The sequence below is a fragment of the Chrysemys picta genome, chromosome 6 (genome assembly GCF_011386835.1).
Source record: "Chrysemys picta bellii isolate R12L10 chromosome 6, ASM1138683v2, whole genome shotgun sequence".
In the NCBI taxonomy this organism is placed as follows: Eukaryota; Metazoa; Chordata; order Testudines; family Emydidae; genus Chrysemys; species Chrysemys picta.
In genome coordinates, this window is record NC_088796.1 from 4264568 (window position 1) to 4288099 (window position 23532).

General features: G+C 54.1%; 1 protein-coding gene across 9 annotated transcripts in view; it reads left to right on the forward strand.

Annotated features, from left to right (window-relative positions):
* CNTFR (ciliary neurotrophic factor receptor) overlaps positions 1 to 23532 on the forward strand; it is a 440626-nt gene that overhangs the window by 283291 nt on the left and 133803 nt on the right. For all 9 annotated transcript variants that reach the window (XR_010602077.1, XR_010602076.1, XM_065598664.1 and 6 more), the window contains one exon: positions 18291 to 18521. Coding sequence is in view for 7 of the 9 variants with exons in the window: in XM_065598658.1 (XP_065454730.1) it covers positions 18291 to 18521 (231 nt within the window). In the remaining 2 variants the exon portion in view is untranslated. The remainder of the gene's footprint in view (positions 1 to 18290; positions 18522 to 23532) is intronic.

Genomic DNA, 23532 nt, shown 5'->3' on the forward strand with positions numbered 1-23532 from the left:
GACAGTGGGCAGGTCTAAATCTTTATTATAGGGTGATCAAGAGAGACTTTCCCACTGTCCTGTCACTAGCGCTTTCCCGGCTCAACTGCCTGCTAACTCACTGCTGTGCCACCTACTTACGGAGCCACAAAGTGCAGCCTGTGTTTTTAGAAGGGCTGCAGTAGACACAACACCTCGCTCCTGACCTGCCGTTCCTATCCCTTGTCCCGACCCGGCTCCGCCGATGCCCCTCAGTCCTGCCCTGTTCCAGCCCCGGGCTCCCCACTCGGCTCTGTCGTTGGACTTCCCTCTGAGCAGGACAGAATTCAGTCACCGCAGGGGCAGGCGCTTCGGGGAGGGACGGCGCCTTCTTTGATGTTTGGAGGGCGCACGCGATGGCTGTTGCTGGAGGGACCAGCGACCGCCAATGGGCTGCAGGAGGATGGATTTGGTAGTTAATGAGCTAGGATGGGACCTGAGAGAGCTGGGTCTGAGCGTGACCTCAGACAAGGGGTTGATTTTCGGAAGTGCCTTGTCCTCGCAGCTCCTGTTGGTGTCAGCTGGAGTGGAGGAGTTTCGGCACCTCTGAAAACAAGGATCTCCCGCCCTGCGCCTCAGCGGAGGGGGCTGCTTCCTTGTAGGGTGACCAGACAGCAAGTGTGAAAAATCAGGACAGGGGGCCGGGGGTAATAGGCGCCTATATAAGACAAAGCCACGAGTATCGAGACTGTCCCTGTAAAATTGGGGCATCTGGTCACCCTACTTCCTCACCTCAATGGCGTGCAGCGAGGATGAGCTCAGATGTTGGCGATTGGCTCAGATGCTATGAAGTACGTCAGCAGAGCTTCCAGGTGGGCTCCATTGTAGATCGGGAGCTGGGCAGGATGTACAAAGGCCACTGTGGGTCATATGCCAAGCTGTAACTCTCCTGTCCCGTAAGGGAGCTGTGCGCCGTTCCCCACAGGGCACTGGTCCCTCGTGCATCCGGTTTGGATGCTGCTTACTGTCAGTTTGATTGACTCATAGAGTTTAAGGCCAGAAGGGACCATGAGGTCACCTAGCCTGACCTCCTGTACAGCACAGGCCACTAAACTTCACCTCGTCACTCCTGTACTGAGCCCAGGAACTTGTGTTTGGCTAAAGCATCTTCCAGATAAACCGCCAGGATGGATTTGGAGACATCAAGAGATGGAGAAGCCGCCATGTCCCTGGGGAGTTTGTTCCAATGGTTAAACAGATAAACATGTGCCTTATTTCCAATTGGAATTTGTCTGGCTTCCGCTTGCAGCCATTGGTCCTTGTTCTGCCTGCTCGGCTGGGTTGAAGAGCCCGTGAGTATTTGTTCTCTCCTGTCGAGGTTCTTACCCGCCGTACTCAAAGTACCTCCCCATCTTCTGCTTGGTAAATGAACCTGCCTGAGATTCATAACCCCTAATCCAGCCCTGCCTAAAGCCCACTAAGCCGGCTATCATTCATGTGTCGCACAAGTCCCACCGCTGCCACTCAAGCCAAGACCTTTAAGTCCAGCAGCTCTCAGCTGGCAGTGCGTCCCCCACCTTCGGGGCTGTGCCGCGGGTTGGCACCCTGCAGTCTTTACAGCAGGGGAGTCGTGGACGCTGCATAGCTGAGAGCTAGCGGAGTGGGGCTGGCTGGACACAAGTGCTCATCCGCTGTTCCCTTGGTAGAGCAAAATCGCTGCCCGAACACACCAGGGTTGCTTTTTTGAATGCATTGCAAGTCCCTCGGCCGTGGCTCCCCTTCTCCGTTCCCTCGGTCGGACTCTGTGGCTGAGGACTCGTTAGCCGCCGCAGCAAAGCCATTATATAACAGCCCTGGGGAGCGCAAGAGGAGCCGCGGACGGGCTGATCTCTTGTGACAACGGCATATTTGTCTGATTGCAGAAGTGTCCCTTCCTGTAAAGAAAATTCCCATAAATGTTGCATTAGCGTTGATGGAACATGCCTGCGCATCTTCCAGATGAACTGCTAGAGGGGACAAGGAGACGCTTTCCCCGCCTGCGTCTCTCGTGTGGCTTCGCTCCCTCCGCTGCAGAGAGCAACGTGGCACAGACACACCCGTGGAGACTAAACCCGATCAGGGACGGAAAGGGCTTCCCTCTGTGGGGGAGTCACACCTCTGAGCCAAGAGACTGGTGCCTGGGGGAGAGCAGGCTGAAAGGGGGCTTCCATGCACAGCCCTACTGTGCACCCCCCCATGCACATCCCTACCTACCGTACACCCCGATGCACAACCCTCCCTATCTACCTACTGTGCACGCCCCATGCACAGCCCTACCTACCGTACACCTCAATGCACAACCCTACGTATCAACCTACTGTGCACCCCCCCATGCACACCCCTACCTATTGTACACCCCAATGCACAACCCTCCCTATATACTACTGTGCACCCCTCAGGCATCCCCCTACATACTGCACACCCCAATGCACAGCCCTCCCTATCTACCTACTGTACACCCCCATGCACACCCCTAACTACTGTACACCCCGATGCACAACCCTATCTAGTTACTGTGAACCCCCCCACACACCCCTACATACTGCACACCCCAATGCACAACCCTCCTATCTACCTACTGTACACCCCCATGCACACCCCTATCTACCGTACACCCCCATGCACAACCCTATGTATCAACCTATTGTACACTTCCCATTCACACCCCTACCTACTTAACACTCACTGCACACCCCTACCTACTGTATACTCCAATGCACAACCCCACCTATTTACCTTCCCTCCCACTGCCCTACCTACTATACACCCCCCACACACACCCCTACCGACCCTTCACCCGAATGCATAACCATCCCTATCTACCTGCCTCCCCAACCCTACCTACTTAGCACTCCCTGCACACCCCTACCTACCATACACCCCGATGCAGATTCTGCCTGTGGTCCCTCCCCACCCAACCTCTGTATAACTTGGATCCCAGTGCGGGAGAGCTGGATTTTCATTCCTGTTCAGGCTTTGTCTGAAGCCCAAATGAACTCCGGACCCCCGCGCTGCCAGCCACTGCCTCTGCTCTCAGAAACACCAGCAGAGAGAAACGATCCTCCTGAAATTTCTGCCCCAGCTGAATTCTAGCGAGTCCCAGAAGGATGCCCAGCTGCTGACTTGTCCAAGAGCAGCTTCCCTGCAGTTCTGGAAGCCGGGATCTCCAACACCCACCCAAGGGAATGTGTTTTCACACCACATAGAGTTAACCTGCGGAACTCATTGCCACAGGATACCACTTGGGCCAAGAGCTGAGCAGGGGCCAGAACAGGGCTGGACATTTAGCCCAGAAACAGGAACACCCTGAGTTACAAAAGTACAGACTTTATAAAACCAGGGGTTTGGAAGGGCTCTAAGTCCTCCTTCTTCAGAATAGAAGCCAACTTCTCTGGGCAGGTTGCCCCATAAGCACCTAGGAGGAGGTTTCTGGCACCTTCCCATGAAGCTGCTGGTACTGGCCACTGTTGGAGATTGAGTCCTGGGTTAGCTGGAACCTTGGTCTGAGCCCGCCTGGGACTGGTTGAGTGAGGAAGGTCTGCTGCACATACAAATTCCCCAGTGATGGAGGGAGACCGCCAGCATGGACACTTCCACATAATGCACCTCTCCAGGCTTTCTTGGGTTCAGACAAGTCCCTCTACAGCTGCCATTGTCCTCCCTGGATCTCAGTCGCTTGGTGAGGAGCAACAGGACCATCTCCTTCTTTGCCATGACACTGTCTAGCTCGGTGTCCCACCAGCAGCAGAGAGGGGAGAAGTGTAGGGATATACAGTCTCCTTCCTAGGAGACAGCTTGGAGCATCCCACACTTGCCCCAGACTCGCTGTCCAGCCATCCCACCAGTCTCTGTCCCTGAGGCTGGTCACAGTCAGAGGGTTTCCTTTCCTTTCCCTCATTGTGTCACTAAAGCACCAGGATGGATTCTTTGAAACCGAGTAGCCGCAGGTCCCCTAAGGCAGCTCCTGCCTCTCGTGACCTGGTCTTGGTCTGGAGGAGAATGAGGGAGGGATGTGTAGCAAGTTCTTGATTGCGGTGCTGGGAAACGAGCAAAGGACCCATCTGGGGTCAACCTGGGGAGAAAGGACCCCGAGCCGCATTTCTGATCCCTCTTGAGACGAGCCCTCGGAGTCCCACCAGGCCCCGGATTCACGGACTTGCACACCTAGCGCTCATCATGCTCGCCAGCCGTGATTAGTGCGGTGAATCTCCCTAAGCACTCCCCATTGCACGGAGGAGGGGGGATGCATCATTTACTACTCCCCTGAAGTAAACCAAGATCAGGCTCCAGGCTATCTGGGAGTGATTAAGTGGAAGTCCTTTAGCACCCATCTGTTATCTCTTAATTAAAGTTTCTCGCTAATTATTTTTCCTTGTCAGGAGAGCCAAGCTGCTGACTCCAGGGATTTACCAAAGTGCTGCGAACGAAACAAGGCTTCACTGACTGCAGTTCTTCATTAACGAACAAATTAAACCTGGAACGGTCCATATCTTTGGCTCCATCTACAGCACTCCATTACGTCTGTTTCCTTACAAAGATAGATTTGGTTTGAAATCACTCCTGGAGGAACTGCCTCCCTTTGCATGAAATTCCTCCGCCCGCAAGGGAAGGTTTCTGTTGGCAGCTGAGGTCGGGTGGGAACAAAGTGTGGCAGAAGAGAGCGAAGGGACTGAGAGCAAGAATTAAACCCTCTGCTCCATTCCAGGCACAACTGAGAGGGGGCTCATGCCCCAGACGGCCCTTGTGCTTGTTTTCTCTGTACTGTAACATGCAACTTGGCATGGTTACTGGTCTGGAGGAAAGCAGGGCTGGTGTAGATAGGGGTCCTGGACACTCAGGGCTGTGGGGCGAGGGGGCCCAGGAGCGAAATCAATAGGGGTGCTAGAGGATAGGGCTGGGTGCCTCTGCAGAAGGGACTGCTGCAAGCCAGTGTGGAAATGCAGTGGCCGAGCCATGAGGGGACCCAGGATTAGATTAGCCGGGGGGATTGCAGAGCTCCGGCAGAGCTGAGGGAAGAGCCGGGGACTGGAGTAACAGCGGGGCTGCAGCTCAGGAGAGCTGAGTAGGGAAGCCTGCAGAGTTTGCGACACTAATCAGCTCACGTGGGAATAGCCACCTTTCTCCCAGCAGCCGTCGCCTCTGCTGTGTTCACTGGAGTCTTTCCCCCATCTCATCCCTGCCCTCCCCCCCCCCACACCCCCTGGGGCCTGTTGCTATTTTTGTGTTGTGGTGTTGATCTAGTTTAGTGTGAAAGTCACAGGGTTCTGAGCCCTTCTGCTAGAAGCGCTCTGCACACACACCCCCGGCGCGGTGCAGATACAAAATGTATTCTCACAGGGATCTCATTCACCACCTCGAGGGTTGCTTGTGGCTGGTCAGACCCAGCCGGGACAGAGATGCACGTCCAGTGGCTGGGGAAAAGGCCTGTGAATCACGAGGCTTGGATTCAATTCTCAGTCCCGTCATTGACCCCCTCTGCGACCTCTGAGCAAACTCACTCGGCTGCTCTGTGCCTCGGTTTGCCCAGCTGTAAAATGGGGCCAATGATACTGCGCCACCTCAAGCAAAAGGCTTTGAAACCTACCGACGAGGAAGGTGCTATTAGCAATATTGAAAGACACCTAAATCTGTGAACAGTGCCTCCCCCCCGCCCCCCCGCCCCGATTCCACAAGCAGCAAATCCACCTTGTGTGTGGGCAGAAGGGGGTGCACATTGCGGCGAGAATAGTTGGGTCAAGTCAGCCTGTAAATTGCCGTGGCAGCCAGCCGGAGCTGGGGAATGAATGCCTGTAATTTGCTCGCAAGGGAGCCTTGCACAATGAGCCCCATTCAGCGGCCGCTTCCACCAGGAATGCGAAAAATCTCCCCTTCTTTTCTGCTTTGTGTTCGGAGAACCCCTGGGGCGAGTCGGGAGAGCCCCCGGAGCGGATCTGCAGCGGGCGTGTGTTGGCTGAGCTCCGGTCACATCGGTGGGGCTGGGCCCATCCGCACCGAGTCAGGAGCCGGCCCCCGGGGGTTTCCGGGAGCAGCCACAATACCCGGCCAAGCGTGAGGGGCATGGAAAGGCGTGATGGCTGGTGGGGGGAGCGTTTCGCATGGGACAGGCAGAGAACACGGGGAGCCGTGACTCTCCTGCGCTGCTGGGGCAGTGGAAAGCAGCGTAGCACGCAAGTGGAGGAAAGGCAGAGGGGGGCTTGGAATATGGGTCCATTCAGCCTCTTCAGGATTTGGCCTTCCTGGAGCCAGGCCTCCTGACAGGTGCGTGCAGGCTGCCTGTGTGTCCCCCTCCTCCTGCGTCGGTGGCAGAAGGGCCTTGCTGCCTCCTCTGCAGGGTGTCTCCGTCCCTGTGGAGGTGCTGTGGGTGCCCAGACTGTCCCCGTGGAGGGGGCCCGCCCATCTCAGGAGATGGGGCTCAGGGCTGGAATGCGCCACTTGGGACAGGGTTTCCAGAGCTGGGATCTTCTCCGAGGGGAGTGAGGAGGGCTCTTCGCTGCCCCCCGCCTGGTTGGGAGATGGCATATGTGATAGAAACACTGCCGGGCCCTTTGGCAGAGATCAGGGCAATGCACTGTGGTTGGCATCCCCCGGCCCTCTCCGGTCTGCCTGAAACCCACGCGGGGGTGATTGAGGGCCGGGCAGCAGGCCTGGCACCTGGGCTGCTGCTGGGGGCTTCTCTGAACTGCATTTACCGGTATTTTCCCATCACTGAATCTGGTTCCCCTCCTGTTCTTTTTATACCTGCCTGTGCTTCTGCTCTGGGCCACCTGGCTTGCTGCATGCCCTAGATTTTGGGGTACAGATCAGGATTCACGGTTGAGCACCCCCACGTGCGTCGCACCCGGGATGTGTGCGGGCCGGCTGGTTGCATGTGCTTACACAGCGCTTTGCTTTGCCCGAGCAGTGCTTGTGTTTGCACTGCTTTAGCTGGCCTGGAAGCCGGTCCAGAGTCATTCAAAAGGAGAGCGGTAATTTCAGCGTAGGGATCCCGGCTGAGCGGGGGAAACTTGGAACGGGTAAAACGCCCTCCCATAGGCCCCGCCTCCCAAACCGCGTCAGCTCGTCCCTTCGCTAGTGTCTGTCGCGGAAGAGTCTTCAGCTGCTCCTTTCCGTGCTGTGACAATGCGGTTCTGGCGGAACCCAACTGAGAGTGCCAACTCAGGACAAATTGCTCAAATAGGGCAGTTACAGCCCAAGGCTGGGGTTTTTTCCACCTCTAAGGCAAACCAAACCAGCCAGACTAAGAGGACTTCAGTCTCACCCCACTGGCTAACTGCAAGTCTCACAAGCAATCTCCTTAGACACTCCAGTTTCCCAGTATTACCACCAGTACCACTCGTTATGGGGACAAATGGTTATGAAAACCAATACCCCAGTAAAAGAAAAAGGTTCTCCTGATCCCAAAGGACCAAGCCCCAGACCTAGGTCAATATACAAATCAGATCTTACCCACAAATCACGCTGTTGCCAATCCTTTAGAATCTAAAATCTAAAGGTTTATTCATAAAAGGAAAAAGATAGAGATGAGAGTTAGAATTGGTTAAATGGGATCAATTACATACAGTAATGGCAAAGTTCTTGGTTTAGGCTTGCAGCAGCGATGGAATAAACTGCAGGTTCAAATCAAGTCTCTGGAATACATCCCCCGCTGGGATGGGTCCTCAGTCCTTTGTTCAAAGCTTCAGCTTGTAGCAAAGTTCCTCCAGAGGTATGAAGCAGGATTGAAGACCAGATGGAGATGAGGCATCAGCCTTATATAGTCTTTTCCAGGTGTAAGAACACCTCTTTGTTCTTACTGTGGAAAATTACAACAAAATGGAGTCTGGAGTCACATGGGCCAGTCCCTGCATACTTTGCTGAGTTACAAGGCGTATCTGCCTTCTCTCAATGGGTCCATTGTATAGCTGATGGTCCTTAATGGGCCATCAAGCAGGCTAGGCAGAGCTAACACCAGTTTGTCTGGGATGTCACCCAGCAGCATAGCATAAGTTTGAAATACAGACAGTATAGAGCCAATATTCATAACTTCAACTCCAAAAGTGATACACACATATAGACAGCATAATCATAACCAGTAAACCAGAACCTTGTCTTAGACACCCCATTTGATCCCCTTTATACAAGATTGCGTGCCACTACAGGACCTTGGTTGCAACAATGACCTATATGGTCCCAGATTATATCAATAACGTCACACCCCCAACGCAAAATTGATGCAGGAAGGGATGACACAAACATCACTGACTGCATCCCAAGAGCTCCCCATCCTTGGGTTTATCTCACTATGGCTAGTATCGGGGTTAGGCACTATGGCTTAGCTGGCTAAAGAACAACAGAAATGGTTTATCAAAATTGTGTTCAACAACATGATTGAACCTCTTTACAAACAAGGTAAAACTTGGTTAGAACAATAGTGGATTGGATCTGCTCTTGCAGCATGGTTCCTGTATGTCTCATGTGACCTTGCTAAGAGCTAAAGAAAACAGCTACTTTATCCATACAAGCTCGGGCAAATGTTTGGAACCCAATTAACATCAAATAAATGCAGATATTAATGATGTTCATAGTACAGGAATCTTGGCATTTAGCCATGAAGGCAATATGGTAGTGTGCCTTAGTTTCCCTTCTCATACAGTACATTAGGTCTGGAATGTCTTTTCTCCTGTGAAAAGTTCCAATACTGTTTACAGGCATCAACTGTGAAACATTAGTATAGCAAGGCCTTTTAACATAAAGTGTGTTCTCATGTATTCCTTTTAACATGTTCAAGGGATTTTCCAACAGATTAGGAACATTGTACATTCTTACAGTTCTTGGTAATAGCAACACATCAGTTACAAAATTACCATTAGCATTAACAACAAATCCATTGCAAGTGTCCATCTACAATCATGGTTGTCATGCCACACCTTTGGCTCAATACCATTGGAGTTTGGGCATTTTAGGGTTAACCTGTGGCTTTCCTTTGCAAAATTCAGTTTTCTCTTTCCTCCTTGTCCTGCAGGATCACACCCTGATTTTTCTTGCTTAACAGAATTTACTGGCTGATGGGGTGGGCTCTCTGTGCTAACAGCTATTAGCAAGTCCTTCCCCTCCCAGCCAGACAAGTAATTTGCATTACCACAGCCAGAAGCCAGTCCACCAGTTTTCATATCCTTAACTGTTATCATTTCCAAGGCTGGACTCTGTCTTAAAGAGATACCACACAAATCCAAAGAGTCTGAGGGTGAGAGTTTGCTTGCTCTCCCCTGCATCCTCAAGCATTTAGCCATAAAACTGTTCTGCTTTGAAACACCAGTAACCAAATCTGTCCTCAGACCCTGAAGCACAGACTGCTCACTTAAAGAATTAGAATGGAGACATTCCTGTTCCAACACCATTGTCTTCCCAACAAGCTGGCCACACACAGCCACTCGGTTATAGGGCTGCTCAATTTTCTTAACAGCTCTTACTCCATCTGAGACCTTCTCAAAGCTACCCACACTGGATCTTTGGAAAGGAAAGTCAGTGGATCCATTCACAACAGAAAATTTCTGGCTGTTAGGAACTGAAACTTCCTTGATTAAATTACTCTCACACCCTTCATTTGCAGGGAACTGCTTGCACAAATTACCATGAGGATTCCTTTCCCCAGGAGCTTTTTTAAGCAGCAAATCACCCCTCACAGAAATTCTGCCCTTACCCTCTTCACCTAGGGCTTGCTCTAAAGGAACACTTTCCTGAGCAACAACAGATTTTTTCTGGGTCTTACTTACATCCAGGATCTCCTTTGGCCCATCAGGCAGATTTCTACACAATCCCCTTTCAGGCAAACCCATAGACTTCCTAGATGAAAGGTTAGAAACATTTCCCTTTCCTTTGCCACACACAAGTTTAGGAATCCTTTCCTTCTTGCTACAAGTTTCCACACCATCAGTAGGTAACACAACCAAATCACCTGCATGCTCTCCGTGTGCCCCGGCTAGGGTATTACCCTGATTAGACCGTGTTGCTACACCCTTTACCAACCACACACTAGCAATAGGCAAAATACAAGCACCAGAATTGTCTGGTCTCTGGGATTTTGCTAAGACACTAACTGTATGCAACTTAGTTACAGTGCCATTCTCCCCAGCAGACACAGACTTAGGACCATTCCCTTCCTGGGCTTTAGTTGAATTCAGAACCAACTTTGAGACAACTGCACTAACCTCAACCATCACAGGCCGAAAGGCACCTTCTGTCTGCTCCACAGACAAAGAAGAGCTGGAGACACCTTTTTTACCAGACACATAGCTCGGGATTTCATTTCCCTTGTCCCAGCACACAGGGCTGTTCACAGACAACTGCTTGGAGACTGAGGTAGCTTCCTCCATAGGCAAGTCAATACCCCTGACAGACACAGGCACATTTCCTTCACTGTCACTATTCTCCACACAGGAAACAGGTAAGGTATAGGGACATTCATCTTCCACTCTCCCTGCCTTCCCAAACTGCTGACTAGACAAAGCCATCAGCTCACAAGGCTGCCCAGGCTCCTCCAAACTTTTCCTGCCTTCCTCTCCTTTGTCCCAGCACACAGGGCTGATTACAGACAAAGACTGGGAGAGTGGGGCAGCTTCCTTACCAGGCACCTTGCCACTCCCAGCAGATAAACTGCTCTTTTTACTACACTGAGCCACTGCCAGCAAATCACAGTTACCCTTTTCAGATTCACTTTTACAAGCTGTACTAGCCACCAAAGCATCACCCATCAAAAATCCACCCTCTCCTTCCTCAGTTAGGGCTTCCACCTGACCATCCTCTTTAGTCTGCTCCAGAGAAACATTTTCCTGCCCAATAAGATTTTGCTGCTCTTGATTCAACTCCAGATTCACTTCTGAGACACTAGACCGACATTCAGAAACTTCATTTACCGACAAATAGCTCTTCTCAGACAAACCTTTGGAGCAACCCTCCCCAGGCAAATCTTTGCCCACAATAGACACAGGTTTAAGATCATTCCTGTCCTGTGACTGACCACCTGGACTGAACAAAGCTTTAACATTTTCCCCAATCAAAAGATCCTTAGGCAATAACTTCCTTACCCCAGCTATAACTTCATGCTTAGCACCATTCCATTCAAGGTGGATTCTGGCTAAAGGCACACGGACAGTGAACTCATAGAGGACTACAACATTCACACTCTGATTTGGTAAATAATCTTCCTCTTTGACAAGATCTGCTTTAACAAGAGTGATGTTAGAAGCCATAATTTGCCCTACACAGCTTTTACCATTGACTTTTACATTCTCTGTGAATCTTTCATTACCACTCCCATACAGAGCATTGGCACCAGTTATGGAGTCACCCGTTACTGAACACACAGTAAAAGCATTTACATAAAAGGTGGCAGAATTGGGGTACATTTGGTTACACCCAGACAACTGCTCAGAGTTATACAACATACCAACATTGTTATAAACTGGACTTTCAAGAGGATACAATTTCTGCTTTTCTTCCCTTGCTTTTCTGACTTGGAGCTGAAATCTTTGCACTTTTGCCTCAGCTTCTAGTTCCTGCAATCGAATTTCTGCCAGTCTTTGTTCATGTTCAAGTTGAAGTTTACTTGCTGCCTTTTGCTTTTCAATTGCTTCTGCCTTCTGATCACTGGCCATTAACAGCTCTCTCAGTTCTTGATTTGTAGCTTTCTTTCTAAAGCTTATCCCCTTTTCTGAACACAAATCTTTCAGGGCTTTTTTGTCAAGGCCCTCATATGCTCTTTGCTCACCCATTGCAACTGCTCTTTAACCAACCAAACTCTCAATCCCAAAATTCAAATTTGGATAACGTGGGGTTCTGATCCAAAGCTTAATTGACCTGGTTCTGTGGATCCAAGCACGACTACGCCACTGTGACAATGCGGTTCTGGCGGAACCCAACTGAGAGTGCCAACTCAGGACAAATTGCTCAAATAGGGCAGTTACAGCCCAAGGCTGGGGTTTTTTCCACCTCTAAGGCAAACCAAACCAGCCAGACTAAGAGGACTTCAGTCTCACCCCACTGGCTAACTGCAAGTCTCACAAGCAATCTCCTTAGACACTCCAGTTTCCCAGTATTACCACCAGTACCACTCGTTATGGGGACAAATGGTTATGAAAACCAATACCCCAGTAAAAGAAAAAGGTTCTCCTGATCCCAAAGGACCAAGCCCCAGACCTAGGTCAATATACAAATCAGATCTTACCCACAAATCACGCTGTTGCCAATCCTTTAGAATCTAAAATCTAAAGGTTTATTCATAAAAGGAAAAAGATAGAGATGAGAGTTAGAATTGGTTAAATGGGATCAATTACATACAGTAATGGCAAAGTTCTTGGTTTAGGCTTGCAGCAGCGATGGAATAAACTGCAGGTTCAAATCAAGTCTCTGGAATACATCCCCCGCTGGGATGGGTCCTCAGTCCTTTGTTCAAAGCTTCAGCTTGTAGCAAAGTTCCTCCAGAGGTATGAAGCAGGATTGAAGACCAGATGGAGATGAGGCATCAGCCTTATATAGTCTTTTCCAGGTGTAAGAACACCTCTTTGTTCTTACTGTGGAAAATTACAACAAAATGGAGTCTGGAGTCACATGGGCCAGTCCCTGCATACTTTGCTGAGTTACAAGGCGTATCTGCCTTCTCTCAATGGGTCCATTGTATAGCTGATGGTCCTTAATGGGCCATCAAGCAGGCTAGGCAGAGCTAACACCAGTTTGTCTGGGATGTCACCCAGCAGCATAGCATAAGTTTGAAATACAGACAGTATAGAGCCAATATTCATAACTTCAACTCCAAAAGTGATACACACATATAGACAGCATAATCATAACCAGTAAACCAGAACCTTGTCTTAGACACCCCATTTGATCCCCTTTATACAAGATTGCGTGCCACTACAGGACCTTGGTTGCAACAATGACCTATATGGTCCCAGATTATATCAATAACGTCACACGTGCTCACAGAGGTATTTGGTCGTAGGTGGGATCCCAGGTCTCCCTTTGCTGCGGGTGACTGTAATGCTCTATAGAACCGCCCACATGGCCCGTCACCGAGTGGCTCCGTCCGCAGCCTGAAGTCCTGGTCCTCCCCTGGAGTGGGGCAGGGCGGCTTAACGCCCGCCTCCGTTCAGTCGCTTGTTACCCTGCCCTTCGCTGATCCTCGCTGCGGGGGCTCTGTGCGTGCCAGCATGCGGGGGCGGGGGAGACGGTGGCGGGGGGGCTGTTTAGCTCCATCCCTGCCTGCAGATGTGCCCCCCTTTGGCCGGGATGGGGCCGTCACACTAGCAGGGAGCAGTCCTGGGTTGCAGGAGAATGCTGCACCGGTGCCTGGTCCCACCTACGGTCTTTCGCAGGGCCCAGTCTGGCCCTTCGGCCGAGGTCACTAGGAGAAGTGACCTCAGTATTGGCAGTGCCCCCGGGCTCCAGGGAAAGCCCTGAGTGCTGCATCAGAAGCACTTGGCGACTCCCCCCGGGCCACCGCTCTTTGTGTAAAGAACGTTGGTCTGGTTTTCTCCCCCTCCCCAGGACTGAAGACAGCCCCGTCCTGGTTTCCCTCCTGTCCCACATCCCCCAAGGCTCTGGGTCGATGCGAGTCAATGCAAAAAACCCCAAAAGGCTGGGGCTGCAGAATTGCCCCAAACCCGATGGAGACGTTTTCCCCAGTGCCACATCCTTCTGTTCATGCTGCCCTAGGGTACGCCAGTGAAGGTGTGGCTGCAGCGCCGGTGGGCGAACCCCCGCTCATCCAGCTGCTGCGGCTAACAATAGCAGATGTGGTGGCACAGGCTGGCCATTCTAGTACGCTGGGTTTGTACTTGGGTGGCTCGCCCGTGCTGCCAGGTCTTCATGGCTATTGCTACCCAGGCTAGCTAGGCTGGCACTAGCATGGCTGTGCCTACCCGTGCTACAGTCACACCTTAATTTGGGGTGTAGACGGACCTCTAGCAACAGGAGGCAGCTGCTATCATCTGGCAGATGATCAGCAACTTCTGTCTCTCCGGGTACTAACATGGCCCCTTCCCCACAGTAGCTGAACACCTGACAGTCACCAGTGGCGTTTGCCCTCTCCTCACCGGGCTGTGGGTGAGTTTACCCCCGTTGTGTAGAGGGGGCAAGGCACGGGAGAGGCAGTCACTCCCCCATGGTCACACAAGGAATATGGGACAGAGTCAGGAATTCAACCCAGGTCTCCAAATTCCCTGTCCCTCCCACTGGTCCCCAAAAGGGGTTCTGGAAGGAACTGGATCGGTCCCTGGGGGACAGGTCCTTCAATGGCTATTAGCCAAGCCATTCAGGGATGCAAATCCATGCTCTGGGTGCCAGAAGCCAGGAGTGGAAGACAGAGCGGATCACTCCATAACTCCCCCAAAGCTTTGGTATGGGCCACTTGTCTGAGACAGGGTCCTGGGCAGGATGGACCGTTGGTCTGACCCCAGCATGGCAGCTCTGATGCTCTTATATTTGTTTGCTGGCAATCTCAGAAGAATGAGCCAGGACTGGCGAACTCCAGAGCACGGATCCCCCCTGAGCAGGGCTGGGGCACCCCCTTGGGTGGCTGGCTGCGTGGGAGCTGCGTGCTGGCTGCTGTCCATGTTGTACCTGCTTTGCAGCTAAGCAGAGGCCGTAGATCTCTGGGCTGCGTCAGTCTGGTGCTGTGTGAATGTAAATGCGCTCCACGCAGACCCCGGACTGCACCCGGCAGCCGAGGCGCTGGCTTTGGGCCCCCTTCAAAGTGACCGACGCAAGGCTTGACATCCAGCGCTGCTACGTGCAGGGAGCCCGGTCACGTTCAGAGAGGCTGGCTCCGGGTTTATCCCTCTGCCTCGTAAAAGCAGGTGAAAGCTGATCAAGCTCAGACGAAGTCCCCTTCCCGGCCAGCGGCTCCGCTCCCCGTCGATGAGTGCGCCAAGCCGCCCTGCTCCGTGCTGACCGCACGCTCAGCCCTCTGGCTCTGCTCCCGCGGGCGCCTCTGGAACACAGGCAGAGACAAGCATGTGGTTTGCTGGATTTCTCCCTGGTCCGTAGAGCGTAATGGGCCTTAAATCATCGCCTTGGGAGGAGAGCGCCACTTGCAGAGACAATGCGCCGCAGTGCTAGGAACAGCTCCCTAATCCTTCCCCACGGCCGGAGCATTGGCAGCGGGCAGCCAGCCTGGGACGGCAGTTCATTTATGGGCAAATAGGAACGCAATTTCAGAGTCCTCTTCTCCCCGTCCCCCTCCAGCCACAGACACACGCTCAGCCACTGTCTGGAGGTGACAGAGAAGCACAGCTTCCATCAGGGACAATGGTGGTGAAGCACTGGAACGGGTTACCTAGGGAGATGGTGGAATCTCCTTCCTTAGAGGTTTTTAAGGTCAGGCTTGACAAAGCCCTGGCTGGGATGATTTAGTTGGGGATTGGGCCTGCTTTGAGCAGGGGATTGGACTAGATACCTCCTGAGGTCCCTTCCAACCCTGATATTCTATTCTATGATAATGCTGACCTGGCGGTTTGATTTCCCTGCTTGTCACACTCTGGTACGTTTTCCGGTCAGGCTCCCCGCCAGCGGCATCGGATGTGGCGCCCGTGCGCCCGTCAGTCTCGCTCCAAAAGCTGCATTAGAGGTGGAAGAGGAGGGAGTGAGAGGGGTGGGGTGGGAGTTGGCGTCTCGCCTTCGCCAGTGTGGGTTTGAAGCCCAGCTCAGGCAGGCAATCCAGTGCCGATCACAGGGCCTGCCCAAGAGGGGTGCACGCTCCGAGTAGCACCAAGTGAGGACTGAGGAAGGCTGGAAATGCTGCTGGGGAAGGGGTAGGAACACCGTGGCGGCGGGGGCTGCAGGTCAGGGTTGAGGGACACCAACGGAGTTGAATATGGGGAGCCCAGGGCTGGACTAACAGCCGTGCTGCAGATCAGGGTGGAGGGATGTTGGCAGAGCTGGGTTAGTGTGTATGGGGGGGCGGGGGGGCAAGATCAAGGGGATCTGGGAGAGCTGTGCAGGTGGATATACAATTTTCCCTTTAATGCTACCCCCACTTCCCACACATGCTAACGGTGCCTTTGCGTTTCTGTGTGTAGCTGGATTTTGAGCTGTTTTGGAAGGTTCCCAGGTCTGGGTACGTCTCACGGCATTACAACTCCGGGCTTCCATCTAACTGAGCATGTTAGGATGTAGGAGACTCGTTACCCCTTCCCCTCAGGGCTCCCCCGGGCCCCAGCCCAGCCCTGGGGGGGTTTCACACTCTTCAAGGCCACTGCCCGTAGTGGGGTCGGGATCCCCTCCGAGCACGGATGCATTCGCTCCAGCACTCCTGGCTGCGGCCAAAGGACGAGTTCTCCTCCTGCTCAGCCTTCTGGCGTCAGCCTGCCTTCTCTCGGACACGGGTGGGAGTGTGGGGCCTGGCCTAGCTGGCTGCGGAGGATCCCACAACAGACCATCGCTCCCCTCCGCTGTCACGCAGCAGGATGGTCCCACCCACTCAGCCTCTGAGTGTCTCCTGAGGAACTCTAATGCCCGGGTCTCTTGAGGTCCCTTGGGGAACTGTTGAACACAGAGCCACCCAGTGCACTTGCATTGTCCATCTCTTTAGACTGTAAGGTCCTCCGGGCAGCGTCCGTGCCTTGCTTTATGTTCTGCACAGTCACAATCCTCACCCACACTCCCTGTGTCCAGGTCCGGTTTTCAAAACGATGCAAAAACAGCCGCACAGCCACGCCCCCAGCTCTGCACACACAGTTATCACGACTGTGTGCGCAAATTGCACGCACAGCGTAATCGGCCAGCTGTGGACCCTGGAGGTCCCTAATTCCATGGGAGTCCACCTGGCAGGATGCCACAGCCCCTGGAAGCCTTGGGGTTCCCGGCTCTGAGTCAGAGCACGCGGGGAGACTGGAAGCCCAGTCTGCTGAGGAGCTGTGAGCGTGGGAGCTGGGACTCCCAACTCCGGGTCCGCCCACCAGGCAGGGTGCCGAGGGGCCGGGCGGGTGAGCTGGCAGAAAACCAGGCGAGTTTCCAATGGAAACCTTCCTGGCAGGCGGGATCCAAACGCTGCCCGGCTTCCGTTGAACCTTTGCTGAAACGGAACCGTCTCCACGAAACGTTTGACTGTTGAACCGGCAAACTCCACAGAAAGCATGTCCCAGCCGAACTTTTCCAACCAGCTTTGCCACACGGAAACAGCGTCTGACTGCCTGTGAATGAATGTTCCTTTGTGCGTAATCGTCATCTTCCCTGTCCGAACGCCTGGGCTTTTCCCCTTGTTCATAACCACCCGGTACCACCAGCAACAATCATCCAGCCCCTCCTGAAGCCATGGGCATTACATCTCCTTCCCTCCCAGACACAGAGACCAACGACAGAGAGACTAGAGATGTAGCCTCCCCAGCCCAGAGGACTAGCAGATGGGTACTGCGGAATAGGCCTCTCTAGGCAACACCACTAACATCACATAATTAGATGGCCTGACCCTGGATGCCGGTGTCCATGGATTCCCACTGCCCATCGCAATGCCAGTCTAGTCACTGCTGTCTGTGCCTGGGGGGAGACAAATGACCTGGTAGAAACCCTGAACTCCCAGTCGCTGTCGCTCCCTCTGGTTGCCCGGTAGCACCAGTCCCCCCGCCGAGGAGTACCAGGCAGTAGAACAGGTTGGCGCTGTTGCTGGGGCACAGACAACTGTTGATTAAAAACCTAAAATGGGGACGATGGGCTGTGCCCCGCCCCCCTTGGGAAGGGCACTGAGATCTGCAGAGGAAAAGCCCGAATGATTGTCATGGTTAAAGCAGGTTGCAAACAAAGGGAACTCCCGGCTCCACAGTAGGGAGGGACCCTTGTCCCGCTGAATCTACCAGCCCAAGGTCCCCCAGGAGGCTGATAGGACTAGAGTAGACGGGGCTTGGATGCCAGGTCAGCGTCCAGCCTGCTAAGCCGAATCCCGCGAGCTCTCTCTGCCTTCATAAGCCCTGCCGTGGGAAGTGGGGCTAATGAGGAGAGGGCGGGGACTCTTCCAGCTCTAGATCTCCAAGCAGCTTCCCGGGGTGGGCAGGCCCGTGTCAGTGCCAGGTGAGGAAGCTGAGGCATCAAGGATTTAAAGGATGTGCCCAGAGCTGTACAGTGAGTCAGTGTCAGAGTTGGGACTAGAACCCGCGTGGGCCTGGCTCCGGAGCTGTGTTCGGGTCATGCTGTGGGGTGACTTAACTCTCAGACTTTCTTCCAGGGTAGCTCCGGGGTCTCTCTCTCTCACCATTTCCACACCCCCGAGTGCGGCTCGCTTAGACGCGCTTAGAGCTCACCTCGGGCTTCTCCTTCTGTCTCCTCAGACACCCATGTCCAGTACGAGCGGCTGGGCGCGGACGTGACCATGCAGTGCGGGGCGATGGCCTGGGACGCGGCCGTGACCTGGACGGCCAACGGCACCGACATCGATGAGTCCCACCTCAACGGGTCGCACCTGGTGCTGCGGAATGTCGACCTCGCACACAGCGGCCAGTACGCCTGCTACGAAGGTTCCTCGTGGCACCTCAAATACCAGACCTACCTGAAAGTGGGAAGTGAGTACGTCTTAGCGCGAGGTCCGGGCGCCTCCTTGGGGATAGACCGTGAGAGCTGCACGGCCTGTTCCCTTCACGGCCCCCTCCTGGTGTCAGCTCCCTGCTGTTCTATTCTGCACCGTACCCCGATAACACAACCCAGCACTGGGCATCTCCTCCCCCACACCTGGCAGCAGCCTGGCCCCCCATTATAGGGTAACTGATGCTTGGCTCACTAGGCGCAAGGTGATGCTCCTCTATCCAGGCCCACATGATGGTGCAGCCCGGAGGAATAATGGACTCACGTCCGCCGTTGTGGACTGAGGGAAGGGGGAGATTCTCCCAGCAATCGGCAAAGCGTGCTTAGCTCTAAGGGGCGATTCTGGCCGCGCCGCGGTGGGGCCGTCTCAGATGAGCGGCTGGAGCAAGGCATTCATGATTGTAGTTGCTGCGTGGGAGACTATGAGTGTGTGTTTGTACGTGACAGACACTAGAATTCATGGGACTCGGAGCATATAGGTGATGGCAACTGTGTATTTCACAGGACGGGATGCGTGTGTAGGTGACGATATCGGCCAAGATTCCTGGGTTCGGGCCATCCAGCCTGGTGCATCATGGGTCTTTTCTCTAAACGCTTGTTTCACCTTACGGGGTCCATCCAAGGGGCCAGCGGGGCATTTCTGATTGGGAGTGACATGAAAGGCCTCTTCAGCCTAACTCACCAGCCATGAATGGTGAACGTCAATCCGGGAGCAGCCGGGTAGCAGAGTGGCTCGCCCCTTACGGGGTGGCTAGCCCCAGCCCTCATCACAGAACGAGGGTTCAATCACGTAGTTCCCTAAAAGGAGGCAAGCCCAGGAAGCTATAGCAGAGTCCGCAGAGAGTGAGGAAAGGCTCCTGCAGGGAAGACCCTGAGAGTTGCTCTAGGCCAGGAGGCCTGGGAAGGAGAAGGAAAACCTTGGGTTCTGTGGACTTATGAATGGACTGTTTGGGAGTTTGTTTTATTAGCAGTTTCTTTTATATTAATAAACCCAGTCCCCAAGGAGGGATACTTTTGCCCAAGAAAAAGCCTGCCGGGAAGTTTTATTTGCACAGTCCCAGTGGGGAAACTGAGGCAGGCTGCCTGGAGCATGACCCTGGGTCACGAGGGGGAGCTTCGGAAGCAGCCAGCCCAGTCATACGCCACCTGTGAAGTTTAACGCTGCGGCAGGATGCTGCTGTATTAATCTACACCCCCCCCCGCCCGCCCGCCCCCGCACACACATATTAAACAGACATTATTCAGATTGTAAAGTGAGGGACACGCAAGTCAGGAAATGCCAGAATTCAGGTGTAGCCTTAACTCTGCCCCCTCCTATGTATGCCTTAGGATCCGGTCATTGTCTCTTTTTTTCATGGGTGAAGGACGCTCAGTAGCTAGGAGGGGCTGGTGTCCAGGGGAGAGGTGGAAGGGCTAGAGGAGCAGATGAGATGAGAATCCTTGGTGTGTGTGATGGGCAGGGACGAGGACAGGGTGTGGACCGAGGGCCGGAGGTCACGACGGATCTGTTCTTGTAGGAAGTCAGCAAGATGTTGTCCGGAGAGGGTGGGACCAGACCCGACTGGGTACAAGCGGGGGATCAAAGGCAGCAAATAAGCACTGGGGCTTTGGGCCTGCGAGCCAGGGAGGCCAGAGGCATGTGGCTGCCGGCAAAGAGCATGAGAGACAGAATGAGGAGAGAACCACTTCTTGTGGGCGAAGGCCCTGCGGTGGCGGCATCTTATCAAGAGTTGCCGGTGATGGGGCAGCAAGAGGGTGGTTTGCTGGGGTGATCCAGGGCTGGGGGGAGTTAGGGAGAAGGAGGGGAAATCGACAGCTGAGTCAGCAGATGGGGAGGAGGGGTCGGGAGGTGGCAGAGAAGCCGTGGAGGGACTGGATGGTGGGTTGATGAGGCCTTGTGCAGTGTAGAGGCCGAAGTGGGTGCATCATTTAGTGGCAACCCTGTTGAGTACGTGACTCTCGTTCAGGCTGGACTCACCCCTGGGGCCCGTTCTGTGCCCTCCCCCCCCAATTCAGAGCCTCTCTGGCTCCAGGGTGACTTTGGGGGGCATGACACCCAATGCCGTCCCTGTGCCGGGAGAGGCACTGACGCCCACCAGAAATCCTTCCCGTTGGAAACCGGGTTGGGAGCAGCTGAGCTCTGCACGCAGAGAAAGGGAAGCTGGAGCCCAGATCTGGGGGGAGAAGGAGGGGGCCTGGCTCGGCTTGTCGCCTCCGAAGGCTCCTTTCCAGCTGTGGCATAGCCGTGACTTTGCAATGGCTCTTACATCTGCTAAGCACCTCACTAATAATAATCCCCGTCAAGCCACTTAGGGGCCCGTGGGAATGGGTCGGCTTTCGAGCTTATATCCTGCTGGTTTCTATTAGCGCAGGATTTCACTCGCTCTCGGCTTTCCCTGGGCTGCCGCAGGCTGGGGAGAGCTCGGACAGTGCCGGGGCTGTGAGCCCAGCAGACAGAGCAGGAGATAAAGAAAGAAGCGAATGCCCGATGTTGCTAATGTAATTAAATATGCAAGGAACTAATCAGGTGAGATGCTTTTTCTGGTAATTAATTTAATTGCCTGGATTTTAACTGGAAGCTCTCTGCAAGTTTTTGCTCCCCCTCTCCCTCCATCACCCCCACCCTACTCACTTGCCTCTTCCTCTCAAGGAATTAATAACCTCAGTGCAGAGATGTGCTGCTGCAGAGGGGCATGTCCCTGAGTGGACAAGGACCCCTCCTTTCACCCAGGGTGAAAACAAGAACCGCGCCGAGCTCAGAGCCATTTTCCAGCCTGGATCTGGGCCGTGTAGAGTTGCCCCCAACCCTGCCTGAAATCCTGGCTTAGCTCAGCAATGGGGTGCACCCTATGGAGGTTGGACTCAGAATTGGGGCCCTTGCTATGGGGCCAGGACAAGAGTTGGCTCACAGCTTGGTGCTGGCACCGTCCCCGCCCTGAGCAGGGCAGGGTTCGAAGGAAGGGTGCAAATGGTCACAACGCCCCATCCCCAGCTTCTGGGTTTGAGCCACTTCAGCCCACTGGACCCTCCTCCGCCTGCAAAGGGATCTCCCATTCTGGGGACAGGCACAGTTATCCACCTCTTCAGTATCCTCTCATGTCGTTGGCTGGCCGTTAAAAAAAGAGCCACTCAGGAACAGGTCCATGCCCACTGATCCTTTAAAGCCACGGCCTCTCCTTTGAGCGGGCCATGTGGAGCCACTTTCTGTGCATTGGAAATCCCGCCCCTCATGGGATGATGTCATGGCCAGGTAGTGCCCGGACGTCAAAGGCCCAGATTTAAATCTGCCTGACTTGTGTGACTGCACGGCCGGGTCTGGCTCAAAGCAGCCACTCACTCATGGGAAGCGTGGATCCTTCTGGAATTGTCCATTATGGGCTTTCTTCTTCCTCCTTCTGAAGGCCCTGGCCAGTGTCCTAGATGAGGAGCGGGACTGGATGGTCCCCTGGCCCAATTGTTTCAGGCTGCGTCCCTCTTGCTGGTTGGGCCCTCACTGCCCTCACGTAGGCGAAGGTCTTAGAGCCCAGTGAACATAACAAATTGCGCAGAGATTGGAGAGTTGAGCTTCGGTACAGCCAAGTGCTGCCTTCGCTGGAGTGATTCCCATTTACACCCACACAGCTGCACAGGGCTGTGGAATCAGGACCCTTGGCTGCTCTTGGTGCTCCCAGCGGCGTCCCACTGCCTGGGGATTTGTGCTGGGTGAGCGGGGCTAGACGTGCCGGGGGACGGGGATGCGATGGGACTTTCCATCCAGGGAATTCTCTCCTGCAGAGCACAGCTCTGTGCGATGGATCGCGCGGGGTCAGGAAGGGTGTGGACCCGGAGCGCCCCGGGGGAGCTGAGCCGTCACAGAGCAAGGCTAGAAGACAAGCTCCCAGCCGAGTCGGAGAGCTCACGCTCTGAGTTAGGCGACGCAGGGCCCGAGGGCGGGGGAGTGGCTGTAACAGAGATGTGCTCTTGAGGTTTGGCACATGGCTCTCTTTTTTATAGTCTGTTATAAAAATAATTTTAACGGGCCAGAGAGGAGAGGATCGTTAGAGGCAGAAGGCCGGCCAAAAGAGGAGAACGAGGTGTCTGTGCAAATGGGACCAGGAAGGCCTCCCAGGCAACGTGGAAGGGGGACTTGAGTTAATGGCCATGGATTCCAGTAAAGGAGCTCCTAGGTCATCCATATCCTGGAGGGAACCAAGTTCTCCATCCCCGGACACATCTCGCTGGTTTGGGTCTAATCATGTACCCATGAGCACGCTCCCGCAGCCCCTAGGAGCTGCGAAGTCAGAGTCCGGATCGCCCGCCGTTCATTCTAGCCAGGGCCGCCTGCGACGGCGTCCAGGTGGGAGAGCGCTGTAACCAGGTGCATAGGGAGAGCGAGGGCTAGATCCCAGGTCAGCTCTCCAGAGGCTGGGGCAGGAGCGGAGAGAGGAGCCCGGGGAAGTGGCAGAGTGAGCGGGAGCCAGCCTCAGCGTGCACCATCGCGCGGCACAGCAGCCGGCCCGGAGGAATCCATCACTCGAGAAGCCCGTTAAGCGCATGACTGCTCTTTGCTAGGGGATCTGTCGAGGTGGAGCGGCCAGCTCCGCTTGTACCATGTGTCCCTAATTGCCTGCAGTGCAGGTGAGTGCGTGGACTGGAATGCAGCGCGTTGGCCTCTGCAGAGCGCCGGAGCTGGCAGGGGGCCACCCACCGGAGCTGGAGAGAAGGGCTCCGTGCCGGACTCCTTCCCTGCCTGCCTGTCACTAAATGGCTGGCGAGAGGAAGGGAAAAAACATGCGGTTTGACGGAAAACGACATGGAAAAACAACCAAATTAACAGAAAAACAAACAAAACCCAACCCGGGAGGGGAGGGGAAGACAGGCAAAGCAACAGAAACCACATGTGAGCGGGGGGCCAGGATGGCCCGCATTTGTGTTCTCTGGCCTGATTAGCGGACAATCAAGCATTAGCCGCTAATAAATAATAACAACCCCCAGTTCCTCTGCCTTAGAAGT